The sequence below is a fragment of the Camelina sativa genome, chromosome 17, assembly GCF_030686135.1.
Source record: "Camelina sativa cultivar CO46 ecotype springtype chromosome 17, ASM3068613v1".
Lineage (NCBI taxonomy): Eukaryota > Viridiplantae > Streptophyta > Magnoliopsida > Brassicales > Brassicaceae > Camelina > Camelina sativa.
In genome coordinates this window covers 6,094,556-6,110,339 of record NC_141896.1, presented here as the reverse complement: position 1 = coordinate 6,110,339, position 15,784 = coordinate 6,094,556, and the positions used below count along the sequence as shown (strand labels likewise).

The window sequence follows — 15,784 nt, the reverse complement described above, 5'->3', positions numbered from 1 at the left end:
AAATAAGATGGCTCTCACACGTGGCAATTGATGAGTGGATTACAGCTGCCAAGATGCAACTCGCATTAAATTTACAATAATCATTTAGTTACACGCTATTAATCTTTCGGCGCGACTTAAGCTTATTCGATTTATAAAAGTTTATAATCAAATGGGTAAATAATACTGTAAGGTAAATTATAGTACGATGCGACACCTTTACTAAAAAAAAATATGGAATATTTTTTCTATACGTTTTCTCAAAATAAAAAGAAAAAGTTCTTTATAAATTTAGTTTCGATAAATGTACATATATAAGGTAACTTTAACTAATTTATGAGTATTGCTTGTTTTAAAATTCCGCTAAGAGGAGATTAGTGACCATTTCTGATACAAAAACATGTTTAAACAAGTGCATGCTTGTAATAAAAAAAATATCGGAAGTGCATAGAATACGATGCTCATGCACGCACGCACATGTCAATCTGATAGCTTCCAAAGATAGTTAGACAGTAGATAATTTTATTTTACAATTAAACTATAGATCACTGTTTAAATTTCTAGAAAGCGTCGGTCCATCCATAAAAAAAAAAAACACTAATATCACGAATAATAACCCACTGTTAAATCGGGAAATTATCGTTATTATTATCAAAAGTAATTTTTAAAAAAAATATAAGTAGAGGCTAATTGTCAATCAATTTCTCTCAATCTCTCATGGCTTTGAAAATGTCCATCAACTAACAATAAAAACACACACGTCTAAGAAAACGGAGGCTGAAGAGTCCACCCTCTTCCTCACCCACCACCACATCAGTTTAATATTTCTTGTCAACGGATCAACGCCAACCACATAAGTAATGCAGTAATCTCGGTAATATAGTTGTTCACTAGTAATACTAATTAACAATAGTACTAGTATTAAAATTAAGAATACACTAATATCATGATTTACGGGGCACAAAAAAGAAAAGAAAAAAACTACCACGTGCGTGAACACGTGATCCGTGAACCTAGAACACTTTTGTCGACAGCTTTCTCGTATTCCTAATCTATCTATCTATCTCTGTTCAGCAGCTTACTCAGAGATGAACGAGAGAGAACATACATACTCTCTTTTCCCGTACAGTTTTAACTGAAAAAATGTTTGTTATATTCCAAAAACAGAAAAATCAAAGTATTCTATTCCATTTGAAAAAAGTACTTTTTTATTCGTTACCCACCCCTAAAAAATCTATTGTGGAAAAAATGCGTATAGGTACTTTTATTTTGTCCTCCTCCAATACATATCCACTAAAATTATAGTATATTCCATCATTAACACAATTTCAAACCATATATATCTGGCCTTTGAATATGATACTTTCTATACCCTTAAGTGTTAGTAAAACTAGTAGGTTAAAAATCGTTTTCATGTATTGTTTTTTTGTACATTCGTAAAAAAACAAATCAAAAGGAAAAAAAAATGTGACGTATTTTAACTACAACCTAAAAATTTAACATCCTTTGACCAAAAAAAGAAAAAAGAAACAGGTAAAAAAGTACTGAAACTTTTAGGAACATTTATAACACTTTGAAAACACACTAGAAAACAAAACAAAAACAAAACTAGAAAACAGATTGAATTTTTCTTTGATTTTTTTTAAATACGTTTATTTAATATTTAAAATTGTTTCCTTTTTATGAAAAAATCTTATCTTGTATAAAAAAATTTAGACTCCGGACGTCATGTTAGAAAAAAAGATAATAAAAAACCTCTAAACAAATAATTACTACATTTCAGTTAAATTAATTAATTAATTTTCCATTGCTTTTTATTTTAAATCCGATTAAAAAAAAAGAATAAACAGGGGGGAGAGAGAGAGAGTGATGTGACCCGCGGACGCGGCTATGGAACGATGGAGGAATGTATCTTCGGTCAAGTCAGAATCGGTGGGACTTTCCTCGGCCAAGCATCAAGGGTTCGAATCCAGAGAGGATTCAAACGACAGAAACGAGAATTGAGGAGGTTCCAACGAACGGTTTGTGAAGACGGTCGTGAAGCCTTCTCAGAACGTACGGACGCGGCTGAGCGGATACGGCTAATGGCAGGACTCGGTGGGAAACGGAGGTGGAAACGACGCGAGATGGTACTGGGAAGTCTCGAGGGCTGATGGTAAAGAACTCGAGGCTGGCGAAGTGGAATCGATGATAGACTCGAGAGCTAGCGGAAGAGAACTCGAGGTTGGGACGGTGGGACGAAAGAGATGGGCGATGGAATAGAGGTGGTTTGATGCGACGACACAAGAGGGTTGGCTCTCCTCTTGATACGGTCAACTAAGAGATTACAAACCCGGTTTGTGAATCTCTTAGGGTTTCTCAAGAGCCAAGTCCCGGACTTAGGCTAAGGAGAGAGGTGAGACAAGAACAAAGAATCTCTCTTTGTGAAAATTTCTATTTCTTTCAAGTCTGATTTTTACAATGAGGGTTGATGCCTTTATATAGTGAGGCTTACATAAGGAGACTCTAAAAACCCTAGGGACGTGGCCATGATCTAAACCATACACATGGCCAAAAAGCAAAAGCAAAGATAAAGCAAAGCAAAGACCAATCTAACGGTCATAGAGGGATCTAGAAGAAATTCAAAAGAGAAGAAGGGAAGGGGATAGGGTGGCCTGAACGTGGATAGGATCTTCACTTCCTTGGCTCCCAAGCATGTCAATAAGTGTTTCCAAGTCATGAGCCAAGTGGGATCGAAGTGGAGATGCACTAGAGTTTGCTGCCTCGTTAAAACCTCTTTGGTAAACCCATTGGGACAAACCCAAAGTAGGAAAAAGAGTACAGCTCCTTCTAATGGCTTAGGGATGTCTTCACACTAGCGTGATGGTGAAGACACTCAATTCAAGCTTCCCAAAGCTGGTCGCGGCTCAATGTGCCTAAGTGGTGATGCTAAACTTGGGTCCTTTGTGCGTAGGTTGAAGCTCGGCCTTGAAATACTCAAGAGGTGACTTTGTTTTGCTCCTCCAAGTTGATTCTTCGTTTGGTCGCCTTGCTGGAGCTCCCTTGGTCGCGTTGAGGCTCCTGGGAGGGTCGCCGGTGCCTTGGCCGCGTTCAAGATAGGCGTTCTGTCCATGTCCGATGCTTCTCGGTCATGCGTCTCGGGCGTCTTGGTCAGGGGGTCGAACCCGTGATCACATCAGATAGACTTTAAACTTTGAGCCCTGATGAGACAGAGAGACAGAGAGAGATTAAACTCATTAACGAAGGCTTCAGTCCGATTCGTAGAGAGAGTTTGTTTCCATTTTCAAATTTCTAATCTTTTTTATTTTTTTCGTTAATCCAAAATCCGTAAGTACCTTTCTTTTGTTCTTATTACTAATTAGTATTATATAATAATAATCTCTTTGTAATTCTCTTCGTTGGTTCCTCTTTATAGATTCTCCATTTTACTTTCTTTCTTCCTTCTCCGTCGAGGAATCATATTCAGATCAGTTTTTCATTTTTTTGTTTTCTAATTTGAAATCTGAAGATCTGACTTTTGTTTTTCTTATTTGGCGATTGGCTTTTGATCTTCCCATAAAGAAACATTTCTCTTTTTTTGGTTGTTCTTCTTCTTCTGAATCAATCCATTTGGACGATCTAATCTCGAAAATGAGAATACTTTGAATCGTCCTCTCTGATTGGTTTTTTGAGATTTCTCATAAAGTCTCTCTCTTTTTCTTTTTTTCTTTTTGTTGTCTTTTGGTTTTGTAACATCGCAATCTATACCGGAGAAGATGGTTGAAGATCGGAAGTTTTTGATATCAACAAGGGTCTTCTCAAGTTCTCGTCTTTCTGAATCCAAGTGGCCTTCTTACATGTTTCCACAATCAGAAGAAGAAGAAGAAGATTCCTCTGACTCTGCTAATCTCATCAATGGCAAAAGAGCATTTGATGATGATGTTCATGACCACCTCAGACAGAGCAAGTCTCTCAGATTGTCTTCTATCAACGATGGTGATTCACTTATCAACGATATCGGCAGGGACAATTCCATCACCTGTTTGATCCGTTGCTCAAGGTCTTCTTACGGCTCCATTGCTTCCTTGAACCGTAGTTTCCGGTCTCTGGTGAAGTCAGGAGAGATCTACAGACTCAGGAGACAAAACCAGATCGTTGAACATTGGGTTTACTTCTCTTGTCAGCTCTTGGAATGGGTTGCTTTCAACCCTGTTGAAAGAAGATGGATGAATCTTCCAACTATGCCTTCAGGTGTTACCTTCATGTGTGCCGATAAAGAATCCTTAGCCGTTGGCACTGACTTACTTGTGTTAGGCAAAGATGATTACTCTTCTCACGTTATTTACAGATACAGTCTTTTAAACAACTCTTGGTCGTCAGGTATGAGGATGAACTCGCCGAGGTGTTTGTTTGGCTCAGCGAGTCTAGGAGAGGTTGCTATCTTCGCTGGTGGGTGTGACTCTCTCGGCAAAATCAGTGACTCCGCTGAGATGTATAACTCCGAGCTTCAGACTTGGACTTCACTTCCGAAGATGAACAAACCGAGGAAGATGTGTTCGGGTGTGTTCATGGATGGGAAGTTTTATGTGATCGGTGGAATTGGCGGGAACGACTCTAAAGTGCTTACTTGCGGTGAGGAGTTTGATTTAGAGACGAAGAAATGGACTGAGATACCGGAGATGTCGCCTCCGAGGAGCAGGGAAATGCCAGCAGCAGCAGAGGCGCCGCCACTTGTTGCGGTTGTGAAGAATCAGTTGTATGCAGCGGATCATGCTGACATGGAAGTGAGGAAGTATGATAAAGAGAGTAAGAAATGGTTTACGTTAGGGAGATTGCCCGAGAGAGCTGACTCGGTTAACGGTTGGGGATTAGCGTTTAGAGCTTGCGGTGAGCGGTTGATTGTGATTGGTGGACCTAAGAGTTCAGGTGGAGGGTACATTGAGTTGAATTCTTGGATACCAAAGAGTGATCGAAGTCCACCTCTATGGACATTGCTCGATAGGAAACATTCTTCGAATTTCGTATACAATTGCGCCGTGATGGGTTGCTGATATTTTAAAGGTCTATTCAACAAATAATTTTTTTATGATTCCCTATGCTTTGTTGGAGATGTCCAAAGTTACAGTCTTTTTTTTTTTCTTATTTATTTTGGTTATAAAAGAAATTTATTTCAATTCAATTGGATACATAAATCATCTTATTGGTGGTATTGTAAGATTTTTGGAAAGAACAGAAACAGTTTTTTTTTTGTTTGTAATAAGTTTGGTGGAGAAAGTGATCAGAATCATTCAGTTCTGTCATAAGTTGTTGAATTTGTTTTCTAAATTTAATGTTTTTGGTCATTTCTCTTAAATGTTTGCAAAGAGAATATACCTGCGTTTTGCGTTTCTCCTCTCAATCCCATATAAAAGAGAAGAAAAAGAGCTTTAAAATCTTATTATATAGTTGTAGTTTGCAAGAAATCTTGATCTTTTACTTGCAAGTAATTCCCAAAACTTTTGCAACATTCTCTTTCCTTTTCTTTTGGTTCTCTCTCTGTTTTGGGACTTTTGGTCCTTTCTTCAGAAAATGGTTGCAATAAATTCTTTGAAATGTAAAGTAAAAAAAAAAGAAAGAAGAAGATGGAATTAAACATGAAAATGGCAGTTTGAATCTGATTTTGACGTGTAGGTAGGTCTCTGTCATTTTCTTTTGGATCACTCACCCCTTGTATGAAATTTCACGAGATATTAAGATCATAAATATTAAAAAGGACAACCACCTAACATTATATAGGCTAAGCTTTTCCTAATTTCAAATCTGTTTATTTACCCTTTATGCATACAAAACAAAAATGGAGAAGAATAATCCAATCACCCTTCTCTGTTTAAAACTTTCTATGCTCTATGAAAAACCAATCATCCCGTTTCAAATTAAGAGTCGTTTCACCACTTTTTGTAAAAATGTTAACTGACTGAACTGTATTTATAAGCAATGGTTGTTCAAATTAAAAAAAAAAAAGATTGGAAAAAATCGAATTTTCCTTTCTTGCATACTGAGTTTCGGTTTTTCTTCCTAGTGCGGTAGTGCCTAACATTTTATTAGTCTGATGCTTACAATTTTGCACGAAGACCTAAGGGCTGAGAAGAAAGAGAAACAAATGGAGATTATGATGCTAACCAATTCTCAGGAAACTGTTATAATGGTGATGATGTTAGCTACTTGATTGTAAAACAATACATTGATTATACAGCAGACATTGACATCACATCAGGCAAAAATCCTGCTACTAATTAAAGGCTCAAAATGCTATATCAGATATCAAGTGAGACAATTTCGCATATCAAATATCAAGTAAAGACTTAAAAAAGCCAACGACAAAACTTGCGAAAAAGGTATATATATGGTCAACACCGAAGGAGCAAAAATCATTTCAGAGCTTAAACAAAAGAGTCACAAAACATTCAGAATACTGATTGTGTCCAACTAAAAAAACTTAAAACAAGGCCAGAGATATAACGATAAGCAAAAAGTTACAGACTGATTATAGTCCTTCACCGGAATGAGAAGACTTCAGTTCTGACACTCTTCAATAGTGGGCTGGCAAAAAGGCACTTCCTGGCTGACGGTTAGCCAAAGGTCCATGGCATGAGAGGAACTGCAAAAGAAACCAAAGCATTGTTCAATCCAAGCAACACAAGACGTTTCCAATAATGACTATTACTCTTACTACAACACAAGAATCAAAGAGTAAAAAATTTGATGACAAACAATTACCTTAGCGTTGACACCATCAGCAACCACACGCTTCTCTTGCCTCAACTTAGTGAAGTCAGCCCTGTTAAACTTGGTGAATCCCCTGAAATTAAAGAGAAAAAAAGACACACACTCGATGAGTTAGCTTTGCTCGTAACCACAAAACAATGAAAACAAAAATCTGAAAGGGAAAAATCTTTTAAACATTACCATTTCCTGCTGACAATAATCTTTTGACGACCAGGGAACTTGAACTTAGCACGACGAAGAGCCTCTTGAGCATGGTGACCATGAGCATCCTTGCAACGAACAGACAAAAGCACCTGTCCAATAGCAACACGAGCACAAGTACCCAAAGCTTTACCAAAAGCACCCCTCATACCAGTCTGGAGCCTATCAGCTCCGGCACACGAAAGCATCTTGTTAATCCTGAGAACATGGAAAGGATGAACCCTAATCCTCAAATGGAAAGCATCTTTTCCAGCAGACTTCACCATGTACTTGTTGCAAGCAATACGGGCAGCTTCAAGGGCTTCACTGGAGACATTCTCCTTCTCCCACGACACCAAATGGACACAGAATGGGAACTCGTCAACACCTTTCCTCTTCATACCAACGTCATAGATCCTGATCTTGGGATCTGGCACACCACGACAGTAACGAGACTTTGGGTATGGCTTACCCTTGATCTGACGGTAACACCTCGCAGGTCCTATACAACAAGATTCAGATTTTTTTAGCTCGAGGACACAAATCTATACAGCTCAAATCTATGATTCTTCTACTCACATCAACCAAACCTAATCAATCAAATCGTATAAACCTAATCATTTCTACGATGAACAGCTAAAATCAAATGAATAATCTCTAAATCGCACGAAAGTGGGAACATCTGGTTAGATTAGATGAAGAAAGAAACCCTAAACGAGAACATAAGAGAGATCGAGAAAGCTTACTTCTTCCCATGGCGTCTCTCTTTTTTGTTGGTTCTTCTTCTCCTTCCTCAGCCGAAAAGCGCGGCTGCTTCACGAAAAAAACAGATAACCTAGAAAAATGACTTCAATTTATAGATCCGATCTTTTTTCTAGGTCAACAAGTAGTAGCTACTGTGTTTATCTTATGGGCTTTTGAATATAGCCCATTATAAATAAAGGAGATTTTGTTAGGGCCCATAGATGGTTTAAGCTCTGTAATATATATTTAATCTTAAAAAAATAATTACTTGATTTACTGATTATAGTTTTGTGTGTTTTTAAAATATGATGATGTACAGACGATTTGTTAAATAAAATATTCTCCTTCCTTATTTGTGAATTTTGTGTAACTTGATTATTATGATGACATCTTTTATTATCTTCTTGTAATTTTAAGATTTAAATAATATATATATACATCGATAAAAAAACGAAAAAAAGTTGCACAAGCCACAGAGAAACTAATCAATGGAACTGCTTCCACACGATGCCGTAGAGAGAATTCTAGAGAGAGTTCCGGTGAAGTCTCTGCTCAGATTCAAATCTGTTTCCAAACAGTGGAAATTCACAATAGAGTCTCAATATTTCCAGAAGAAACAGTTGACCTTTGGCTCGAAACCAGTAGGAGATGATGATGATATATATGTTCTTTTTGTGTCCACTAAGCTGAAGACAGTGGTATTGTCTCATGATGATCGTCCTTGTCATGTTTTTGCTTCTGCTCCAAGGAATTTGGTATTGGAGTCATCATCAACATATTTTTTTTGGCAGCTGCCATACTAGCTGCGACGGTCTTGTTTGCCTCGATTCATACCTCAAAATCAAATCAACAAATCTTGTGTTCAATCCCACGACTCGATGGCATCGAAGTTTCCCGCTCTCAAGGTTGCAACAACTCTTTCTCGAGAGGTTTAAGAGAAGAGAGAGTAATCTATCTTCATACCCTCGGTTTGGATTCGGCAAAGACAAAATCAATGGTACATACAAACCGGTTAGGTTATGTAACTCTTCTGAATTAGGCCTAGAAAACGCTACTACATGTGAGGTCTTTGATTTTAGCACCAACGCTTGGAGGTACATTACTCCTTCTTCTCCTTATCGGGTTCTTGCTTCCACGGATCCTCTGTATTTTTATGGATCGCTTTATTGGTTAACCGAAGAGAAAGAAACAAAAGTTTTATCTTTGGATCTTCATACTGAAACTTTTCAAATCATCTCTAAACTTCCTTCTGTGGACGCAACTCTCGAAACAATCATCATATGCAACCTGAACAACCGCTTGTGCGTATCGATTTATAATCCGACCGAACAAGCGATATGGTCGTTCAATTCAGAGACCAAGACTTGGAAACCGATATATTCGATAGTGAGTGGTCTTACTCCTTTATTTCCACTAGCAATCCTGGAGAAGAACAAGCTTCTTTATTCTGCTGTATATGGTACACGACTGTTCATGTATGATCCCACAACCAAATCTCTGGATTCCCTTCTCAAAGACGGCTCTTCACTTGGATTTCTGGCTTGTTATGTCAAGAGTTTAATCTCTATTTTGTAATTTGTTTTCACAATTTTCTTCCTTTTTTATGCTTCCCGTGATACATCAATCTGATCTAAATTACAAGATTCCTGTCTTCCAAGTTTGCCGCTTTTTCATTATTAACCAACTTAAAAACACAGATTACATTGTTGAACAAAAAAAAAAAACTAACTTAAAAAGACAGATTACAGTGTTTGATTAAGTAAATTGGTTACATGATCCAAGGTCTGAAAATTTACCCCGAGAATCGAGATATATATTATAAAATGTTGCTAACAAAACCTTTCAAGCTTAGTGTTCTGAAACCAAGATCCGCTCTTGAATGTCTGAAAATGTCATAATCTATATTAACATTTTTGAAGTATTAATCAAACACTGTAATTGGTTTATAATTTCCTAAAACAATTTATATATTAAGAAATTTATTTAGTTTATTTAATTTCACAGAACAAAAGCCACATAGAAACTAATTAATGGAACTGCTTCCACACGATGCCGTAGAGAGAATTCTAGAGAGAGTTCCGGTGAAGTCTCTGCTCAGATTCAAATCTGTTTCGAAACAATGGAAATTCACAATAGAGTCTCAATATTTCCAGAAGAAACAGTTGACCTTTGGCTCGAAACCAGTAGGAGATGATGATGATATCTATGTTCTTTTGGTGGCCACTGAGCTGAAGACAGTGGTATTGTCTTATGATGATCGTCGTTGTCTTGTTGTTACTTCTGCTCCAAGGAATTTGGTGTTGGAGTCATCATCACTATATTTCTCAATATTATTAGGCGGCTGGCAAAATAGCTGTGACGGTCTTGTTTGCCTCAGCGCATACCTCAAAGCAAATCTTGTGTTAAATCCCACCACTCGATGGCATCGAAGTTTCCCTCCCTCCAGGTTGCAGCGACTCACCATCGATAGGTATCTGGAAGGAGAGATTAATTTATTCTCATACCCTCAGTTTGGATTCGGCAAAGACAAAATCAGTGGTACATACAAACCGGTTAGGTTATGTAACTCTTCTGAACTAGGCCTAGAAAACGCTACTACATGTGAAGTCTTCGATTTTAGCACCAACGCTTGGAGGTACATTACTCCTTCTTCTCCTTATCGGATTATTGCTTCCACGTATCCTCTGTATTTAGATGGATCGCTTTATTGGTTAACCGAGGAGAAAGAAACAAAAGTTTTATCTTTAGATCTTCATACCGAAACTTTTCAAATCATCACTCCACTTCCTTCTGCGGAAGCAACTCCCAAAAAAATCATCATATCCAACCTGAACAACCGCTTGTGCTTATCGTTTTGTAATCGGACCCAACAAGTGATATGGTCGTTCAGTTCAGAGACCAAGACTTGGGAACATATATATTCGATAGTGAGTGTTCTTACTCCTTTATTTCCACTAGCAATCCTGGAGAAGAACAAGCTTCTTTCTTCTGATGTATTTGGTACAGAACTGGTCATGTATGATCCCACGACCAAATCTCTTGATTCCGTTTTCAAAGACGTATGCAAAGACGCCCCTTTACTTGGAAATCTGGTTTGTTATGTCAAGAGTTTAATCTCTATTTTGTAATTTGTTTTCACCATTTTCTTCTTTTTGTATGCTTCCCGTGATACATCAATCTGATCTAAATTATGGATTCTTGTCTTCCAAGTTTGCCGCTTTTTCATAACTAACTTAAAAACACAGATTACAATGTTGAACAAAAAAAAAACCTAACTTGAAAAGACAGATTACAGTGTTGATAGAGTAAATATGATCCAAGGTCTGAAAATTTACCCCGAGAATCGAGATATATTATAAAATGTTGCAGAACAAACCTTTCAAGCTTAGTGTTCTGAAACCAAGATCCGCTCTTGTATGTCTGAAAATGTTTGAACATCTTTTCCCCACAACCTAATATTTCAAACAAAACAAACAAACAAAAAACAGTATAAGTCATGATGGAATTGATCATTGAGAAATTTAGAAACTTCGAATAAAACAAGTTAAAAAGTCTCTGTGCCGCACCAACAAGTAATACCGATGGCGTTTGCTCCGCCTTTATCTGCTCCTTCATCATCTCCGACATGCACTGCCCTGTTTGTTTCTACGCTGATTTGTTCTGCGCTTGACATGGAATCCTTAAATTCTAAAACCTTTTGCAGTCATGTATAAAAAACAACAGTTCAGTTTAGGATGCAATACCTAACGCGGATTTGAAGATTCGTTCATCAGGTTTCTCGTATCCTACTTCTGAGGATACAATCACAGCATCGAACCTGCCAAAGACCAAACATTATATACGGAAACAGTTTATGGTGTTGTTAACTTTAACACTCGGATTCCAGATATAAATAACAGAACATGACAAAGCTTACATATCTATGACATTAAGATCCTTCAATAGCTTGCTTAGCCGGCTATCAAAATTAGACACCACAGCCATCTTAACTGCAATCATCTAACACCAGTTTTAGAAATCAGCATTAACGAATACAATAAGTAATCTAAGCAAACAAGGAGAGAGTTCTTCAATGTAATAATAACCTCCAGCATCTTTCAGTAGTGACATTGTCTCATAAGCTCCTTCTGGGAGATGCCACGCCTCCCCATTCGCATAATACTAATAGAATAAAAACAGAAGATTAAACCCATCTTTTAGGCATTATCAATGGAATCTAAAGACTACTTAAAACAGTCTTTCATTCGATACTCACTTGGTAGACTTCCTCAAAGTAGTCATTATCAGAACAACCAGTAGCTTCGGAAACAACGAGCTTCCAGAACGGTCTTCCATCTCCCTGACAGTACAATGAAAGATTTTTTTAATACAATGGCTTACAGTAACGATCAAAGATAGAACAAAGAGAGATTCACTCATTCATTCAAGGACCTGGTAACGCAACTTCTCAGGCCAAGGAGCAGAAAAAACTCTCTTGAAACCTTGCTTGATCTCAGCTGGAGTTGTCTTGAGACCTGAACTTGAAACAAAACAAAAATCAACTTGAGGAGAATATCTAAAAGTTGGTCTTTGGTATGGATCTAAGGGTGTAAGAAAGTAAAGTGACCATATTTTTGGCCCAAGGAAGCGTAGGTTTCATGAACAGGTTTCGACAATTGCAGAAGAGTTCCTCCAGCATCAAGCAACAACCCATCATAAGCTCTCTTCATTGGCTTCCCTTCTTCACAAATGACCCAATTATGAAAAGCAAACAAATACAAAAAAATCAGTTTTTTTTTTTACAGAAACCCCAGAATCATTCATTAAATTCCTGTTCTGATTCCGTTAAAATAAAAGTGAGATTACCCAATTTCAGATTCACTTGAATCAAAATGCATCTCGTACAGTAACAGAATCCAATCCAATTTCGCCATTTTAATTGAGAAACAGAGGAGGAGGAGCTACTAACCGGTGCTGAAAGAGACGGAAGAAGAGCGGAGAGAGGTGGAGAGTGGTCTCAAGGTTTTATATAAATAGCTTCCTCGTGAACATCTCAAACAAGCTTCCATCTTTGTGTAATCCACAATGTCAAAGATTACAAATTTGAGTCTCTCTCTCTCTCTCTCTCTCTCTCTCTCTCTCTCTCTAACAAAGAACGTAACTGGTGAAGTTTTCACAATAACCCTCAAATTAACTAAAACGTTACCAAAGTAGCCCAAACATATTAATCAATCGATACAAGAAAAGAAATTAATTACGTAGATGCTTATTTATGTAGTTTTCATAAATATAAGATTATTGTGTAAACATTAATTAGTCTGTGGGTTGTTTTGCAATTTTTCTTTTCTCAATTTGGGTTCCTCTGAATAAACCGAAGTGTTCTGGTTTGTCGTGTAAACAAATAAACCCTGAGGATTTTTCGTGTTCGCCGGCGGAGATATAGCGCGCAGAAACGTTGAACTCTCTCTCTCTACGGCGAATTCTTCCTCGGAGACCAGAGATATGGCGACGGAGCTGGAAGAGCTTGTTGAATTTTTGTCATCTACTTCTCCAACAGTAAGCTTCTTTTTTTTTTAACATTTGGTTTTCATCTGTTTCTAAGCTATGAGGATGCGCCGACAGTTTTAGATTCTAGGGTTTTGTTTTTTTGTGGTTAGCGATGATTCTGATTGAATGAAAGAAACAAAATTGTAGGTGAAGAAAGCTGCGGTGGAGATTGTTAGTGGATTAACTGGTTCAGAGGAAGGTTTACAATCTCTAGCCAAGTATTCTGAGATTCTTCTTCCATCATTGTCTCGTCTTTTAAATGAAAGCAAGGTTCTTTGGCTCAAATCTTAAGAAGCACTCTTTTTTATTTGTTGGATTGGTATTGATAGAGATTGTAATGTTTTGAATTCAATTATTTCCAGGAAGTATCAGAGCCAGCAGCTCAGGCTCTTGTAAATCTTTCTCAGAACTCTGAATTGGCTGGGAAGATGATTCGAATGGGTTTGATCAAAGTGGCCATGGACATGTTGTATAAGCCTGAGTCTTGTATTACCAGGTTGCTTGTTATGCTTCTAGTTAATCTCACTCAGTTGGATGATGGGGTTTCTTCTTTGCTTCAGGTCGTTTATCTTTCTTGATTACCATCTTATCTTGAATTATCAATTGTAATTGTGGAGAGTGGGGATTGTCTTTTGGTAGTCTAATTAATGGTTATGTAGCTAATTGTTTCAAACTTTATCCCTTTGTTAGATTGACGATGAGAAGATGCATGGACTAAATATCATGAAGCTTGTTAGGTCATTTTGCAGGTCTTCTGGTGAAACTTCTGGTATGTTTTTACTACTTTAGTCTTTGATTGGTTACATAATTTGATATAATAGTCTGTATATGATATGATGATAGTCTGGAATTTCTTTAATCTATATCTAATTTATGTTTCATATAGCTAATCGCCGGTAATACTAAAGTTCTAAAGTTTTATTGGTGTCCCATTTATATTCCTATTCTGTCAACGTGTAATATTTGCAACAAGTTCAGTATATATTATGCATAGTGTCTTACTGTTAGTTTATGGTTTGCAACCGTGTTACTTTGCTAATGGATAGAAACACGAATCAATTACTGAATGTTGTTGTTCTTATATTTTCACCAGATGATCAGTTTGAGCATGTTGGTTCAATCCTTGTCAACATATCGAAAACAGAAGATGGGAGGAAATTGTTACTGGAACCAAAAAGAGGACTACTAAAACAGATTATTAGGCAGTTTGATTCTACAAATCAATTGCGAAAGAAAGGGGTACGTTCAAAGGAGTTTGGCGGATTACTGTTTTTCAACCTGTTACTTAATCTACTCTTAGAACAATTTAACATGGATTATGTTTATCGGCGTTCAGGTTGCTGGAACTATTCGTAACTGCTGTTTTGAAGCAAAAAACCAACTCCAGAACATACTCTTGATATCAGAGTTTCTCTGGCCCGCTCTGCTCCTACCAGTTGCAGGCAGCAAGGTTTGTTGATTTTGCTTTATAGCTGATACGTCATTGCTTCAAAAAGTTTTTCTTCTTTTGGTCTTTGATGATTGGGTTTTACCTTGCTTAGACATACAGTGAGCAAGATATCTCAAAAATGCCACCTGAGCTTGGAAGTGCACTTTCCATTGAGCGAGAACCAGTTACTGATCCGGACATTCGTGTTCAGACACTCGAAGCTATATATTTGATCATCTTAGAGGTATAACAAATCTCGTTCTCGCTGTCCCTTTTTTTAACTTTCTGAATCCTGGTTAAGAATTCACCGAAACCAAAACTTACAAAAGGTCCTCTGATATATTATTGCAGGAGGCAGGTCGAAGAGCATTTTGGTCACTGAACGGACCACGGATTCTACAGTTGGGATATGAATACGAGGAAGATCCAAAAGCAATGAGAGCCTTTGAACAAGTCGGTTCTTTGGTATGTTCTCATTGACTGACTCTAACTTGACTTAAGATAACATCTTTCTTTCCATAGAGTAAATGGCATTGACCCCTTACTCACTTTCCTGTCTTAACCAGCTTGTTGAAGAAACTGGAGGCCCTGAAGAATCATCGGAACCGGTAAAAGCAGAGTCTTAAAAGTAAACATTTTTTGCCGGCTCTCCGAAAGGAAGTAACTTGTCCTGTTTAGTGAACAAAGTTGTCTCCTCTCTTTTATATGAAAGAGTTACAATTAAATCTTGTGCACTAGTTGTAACACTAGAGAGAGTCCTTATTTACTTATCTTATTGGTCCTTCATGTTCTATTCTTTTTTTTATGTAATTTGATTTCAGATTAGACATTTTATTTTTAATCTTGGTAAAGACAATTTGTTTGTGAGAGACTAGTAGCAGTATCTTATATAATACATTGAGCTATTGATTTTCCCTAATCAAACAGATAAGGTCTAATTAATTTAACTGATATACATTTTAAACATATCTTTAATAGAAATGTTAAATTGAATAAACAAACAAAAGAAGACACCAAAATAATTGGGGAAAACGGCCAATTCCCCCCTAAACTTTGTTGCTTTATCGTATTCATACACGAAACTTTAAGTTGCGCTTATAACCACATAAACTTGATTAAAATTTGAATTTCCCACATCAACAAAGCAAATCCGGTCAAAACCATCAAATCGATAAACGGTGT

General features: G+C 37.2%; 4 protein-coding genes and 2 pseudogenes across 5 annotated transcripts; 4 read left to right on the top strand and 2 right to left on the bottom strand.

Moving 5' to 3' along the window:
• Positions 1 to 3,200: 3,200 nt before the first annotated feature.
• LOC104755728 (F-box/kelch-repeat protein SKIP11) lies at positions 3,201 to 5,258 on the top strand. The gene has a single exon (XM_010478180.3). It carries the CDS (start codon positions 3,735 to 3,737, stop codon positions 5,007 to 5,009), a length of 1,275 nt encoding a protein of 424 aa, XP_010476482.1. The 5' UTR covers positions 3,201 to 3,734; the 3' UTR covers positions 5,010 to 5,258.
• Positions 5,259 to 6,321: 1,063 nt separating this feature from the next.
• Positions 6,322 to 7,787, bottom strand: LOC104755727 (large ribosomal subunit protein uL16z). Its single transcript, XM_010478179.3, has 4 exons — positions 7,650 to 7,787; positions 6,904 to 7,405; positions 6,715 to 6,796; positions 6,322 to 6,595 (listed from the first exon to the last, which is right to left on the bottom strand). The coding sequence occupies exons 1-4, from the start codon at positions 7,657 to 7,659 to the stop codon at positions 6,527 to 6,529; spliced, it is 663 nt and encodes a 220-aa protein (XP_010476481.1). The 5' UTR covers positions 7,660 to 7,787; the 3' UTR covers positions 6,322 to 6,526.
• Positions 7,788 to 8,135: 348 nt separating this feature from the next.
• LOC104759220 (putative F-box protein At1g14315) lies at positions 8,136 to 9,222 on the top strand (annotated as a pseudogene).
• Positions 9,223 to 9,677: 455 nt separating this feature from the next.
• On the top strand, positions 9,678 to 10,775 carry LOC104759219 (putative F-box protein At1g14315 pseudogene; annotated as a pseudogene).
• Positions 10,776 to 10,845: 70 nt separating this feature from the next.
• LOC104755726 (uncharacterized) lies at positions 10,846 to 12,816 on the bottom strand. Of its 2 annotated transcripts, none has more exons than XR_015587381.1 (9): positions 12,596 to 12,780; positions 12,254 to 12,367; positions 12,079 to 12,161; positions 11,903 to 11,986; positions 11,733 to 11,808; positions 11,564 to 11,646; positions 11,391 to 11,464; positions 11,214 to 11,307; positions 10,846 to 11,099 (listed from the first exon to the last, which is right to left on the bottom strand). XR_015587381.1 is itself a non-coding variant. In XM_010478178.3 (9 exons), exons 1-9 carry the CDS (start codon positions 12,693 to 12,695, stop codon positions 11,033 to 11,035), a joined length of 765 nt encoding a protein of 254 aa, XP_010476480.1. In that variant the 5' UTR covers positions 12,696 to 12,816; the 3' UTR covers positions 10,846 to 11,032. The 2 variants fall into 2 exon arrangements, 1 of the variants encoding a protein (XP_010476480.1); XM_010478178.3 differs by having other exon boundaries at positions 11,564 to 11,636; positions 12,596 to 12,816.
• LOC104755725 (uncharacterized) lies at positions 12,711 to 15,521 on the top strand. The gene is made up of 9 exons (XM_010478177.3): positions 12,711 to 13,182; positions 13,321 to 13,443; positions 13,536 to 13,733; positions 13,864 to 13,942; positions 14,267 to 14,412; positions 14,510 to 14,623; positions 14,715 to 14,846; positions 14,954 to 15,067; positions 15,169 to 15,521. Exons 1-9 carry the CDS (start codon positions 13,129 to 13,131, stop codon positions 15,226 to 15,228), a joined length of 1,020 nt encoding a protein of 339 aa, XP_010476479.1. The 5' UTR covers positions 12,711 to 13,128; the 3' UTR covers positions 15,229 to 15,521.
• Positions 15,522 to 15,784: the final 263 nt, after the last annotated feature.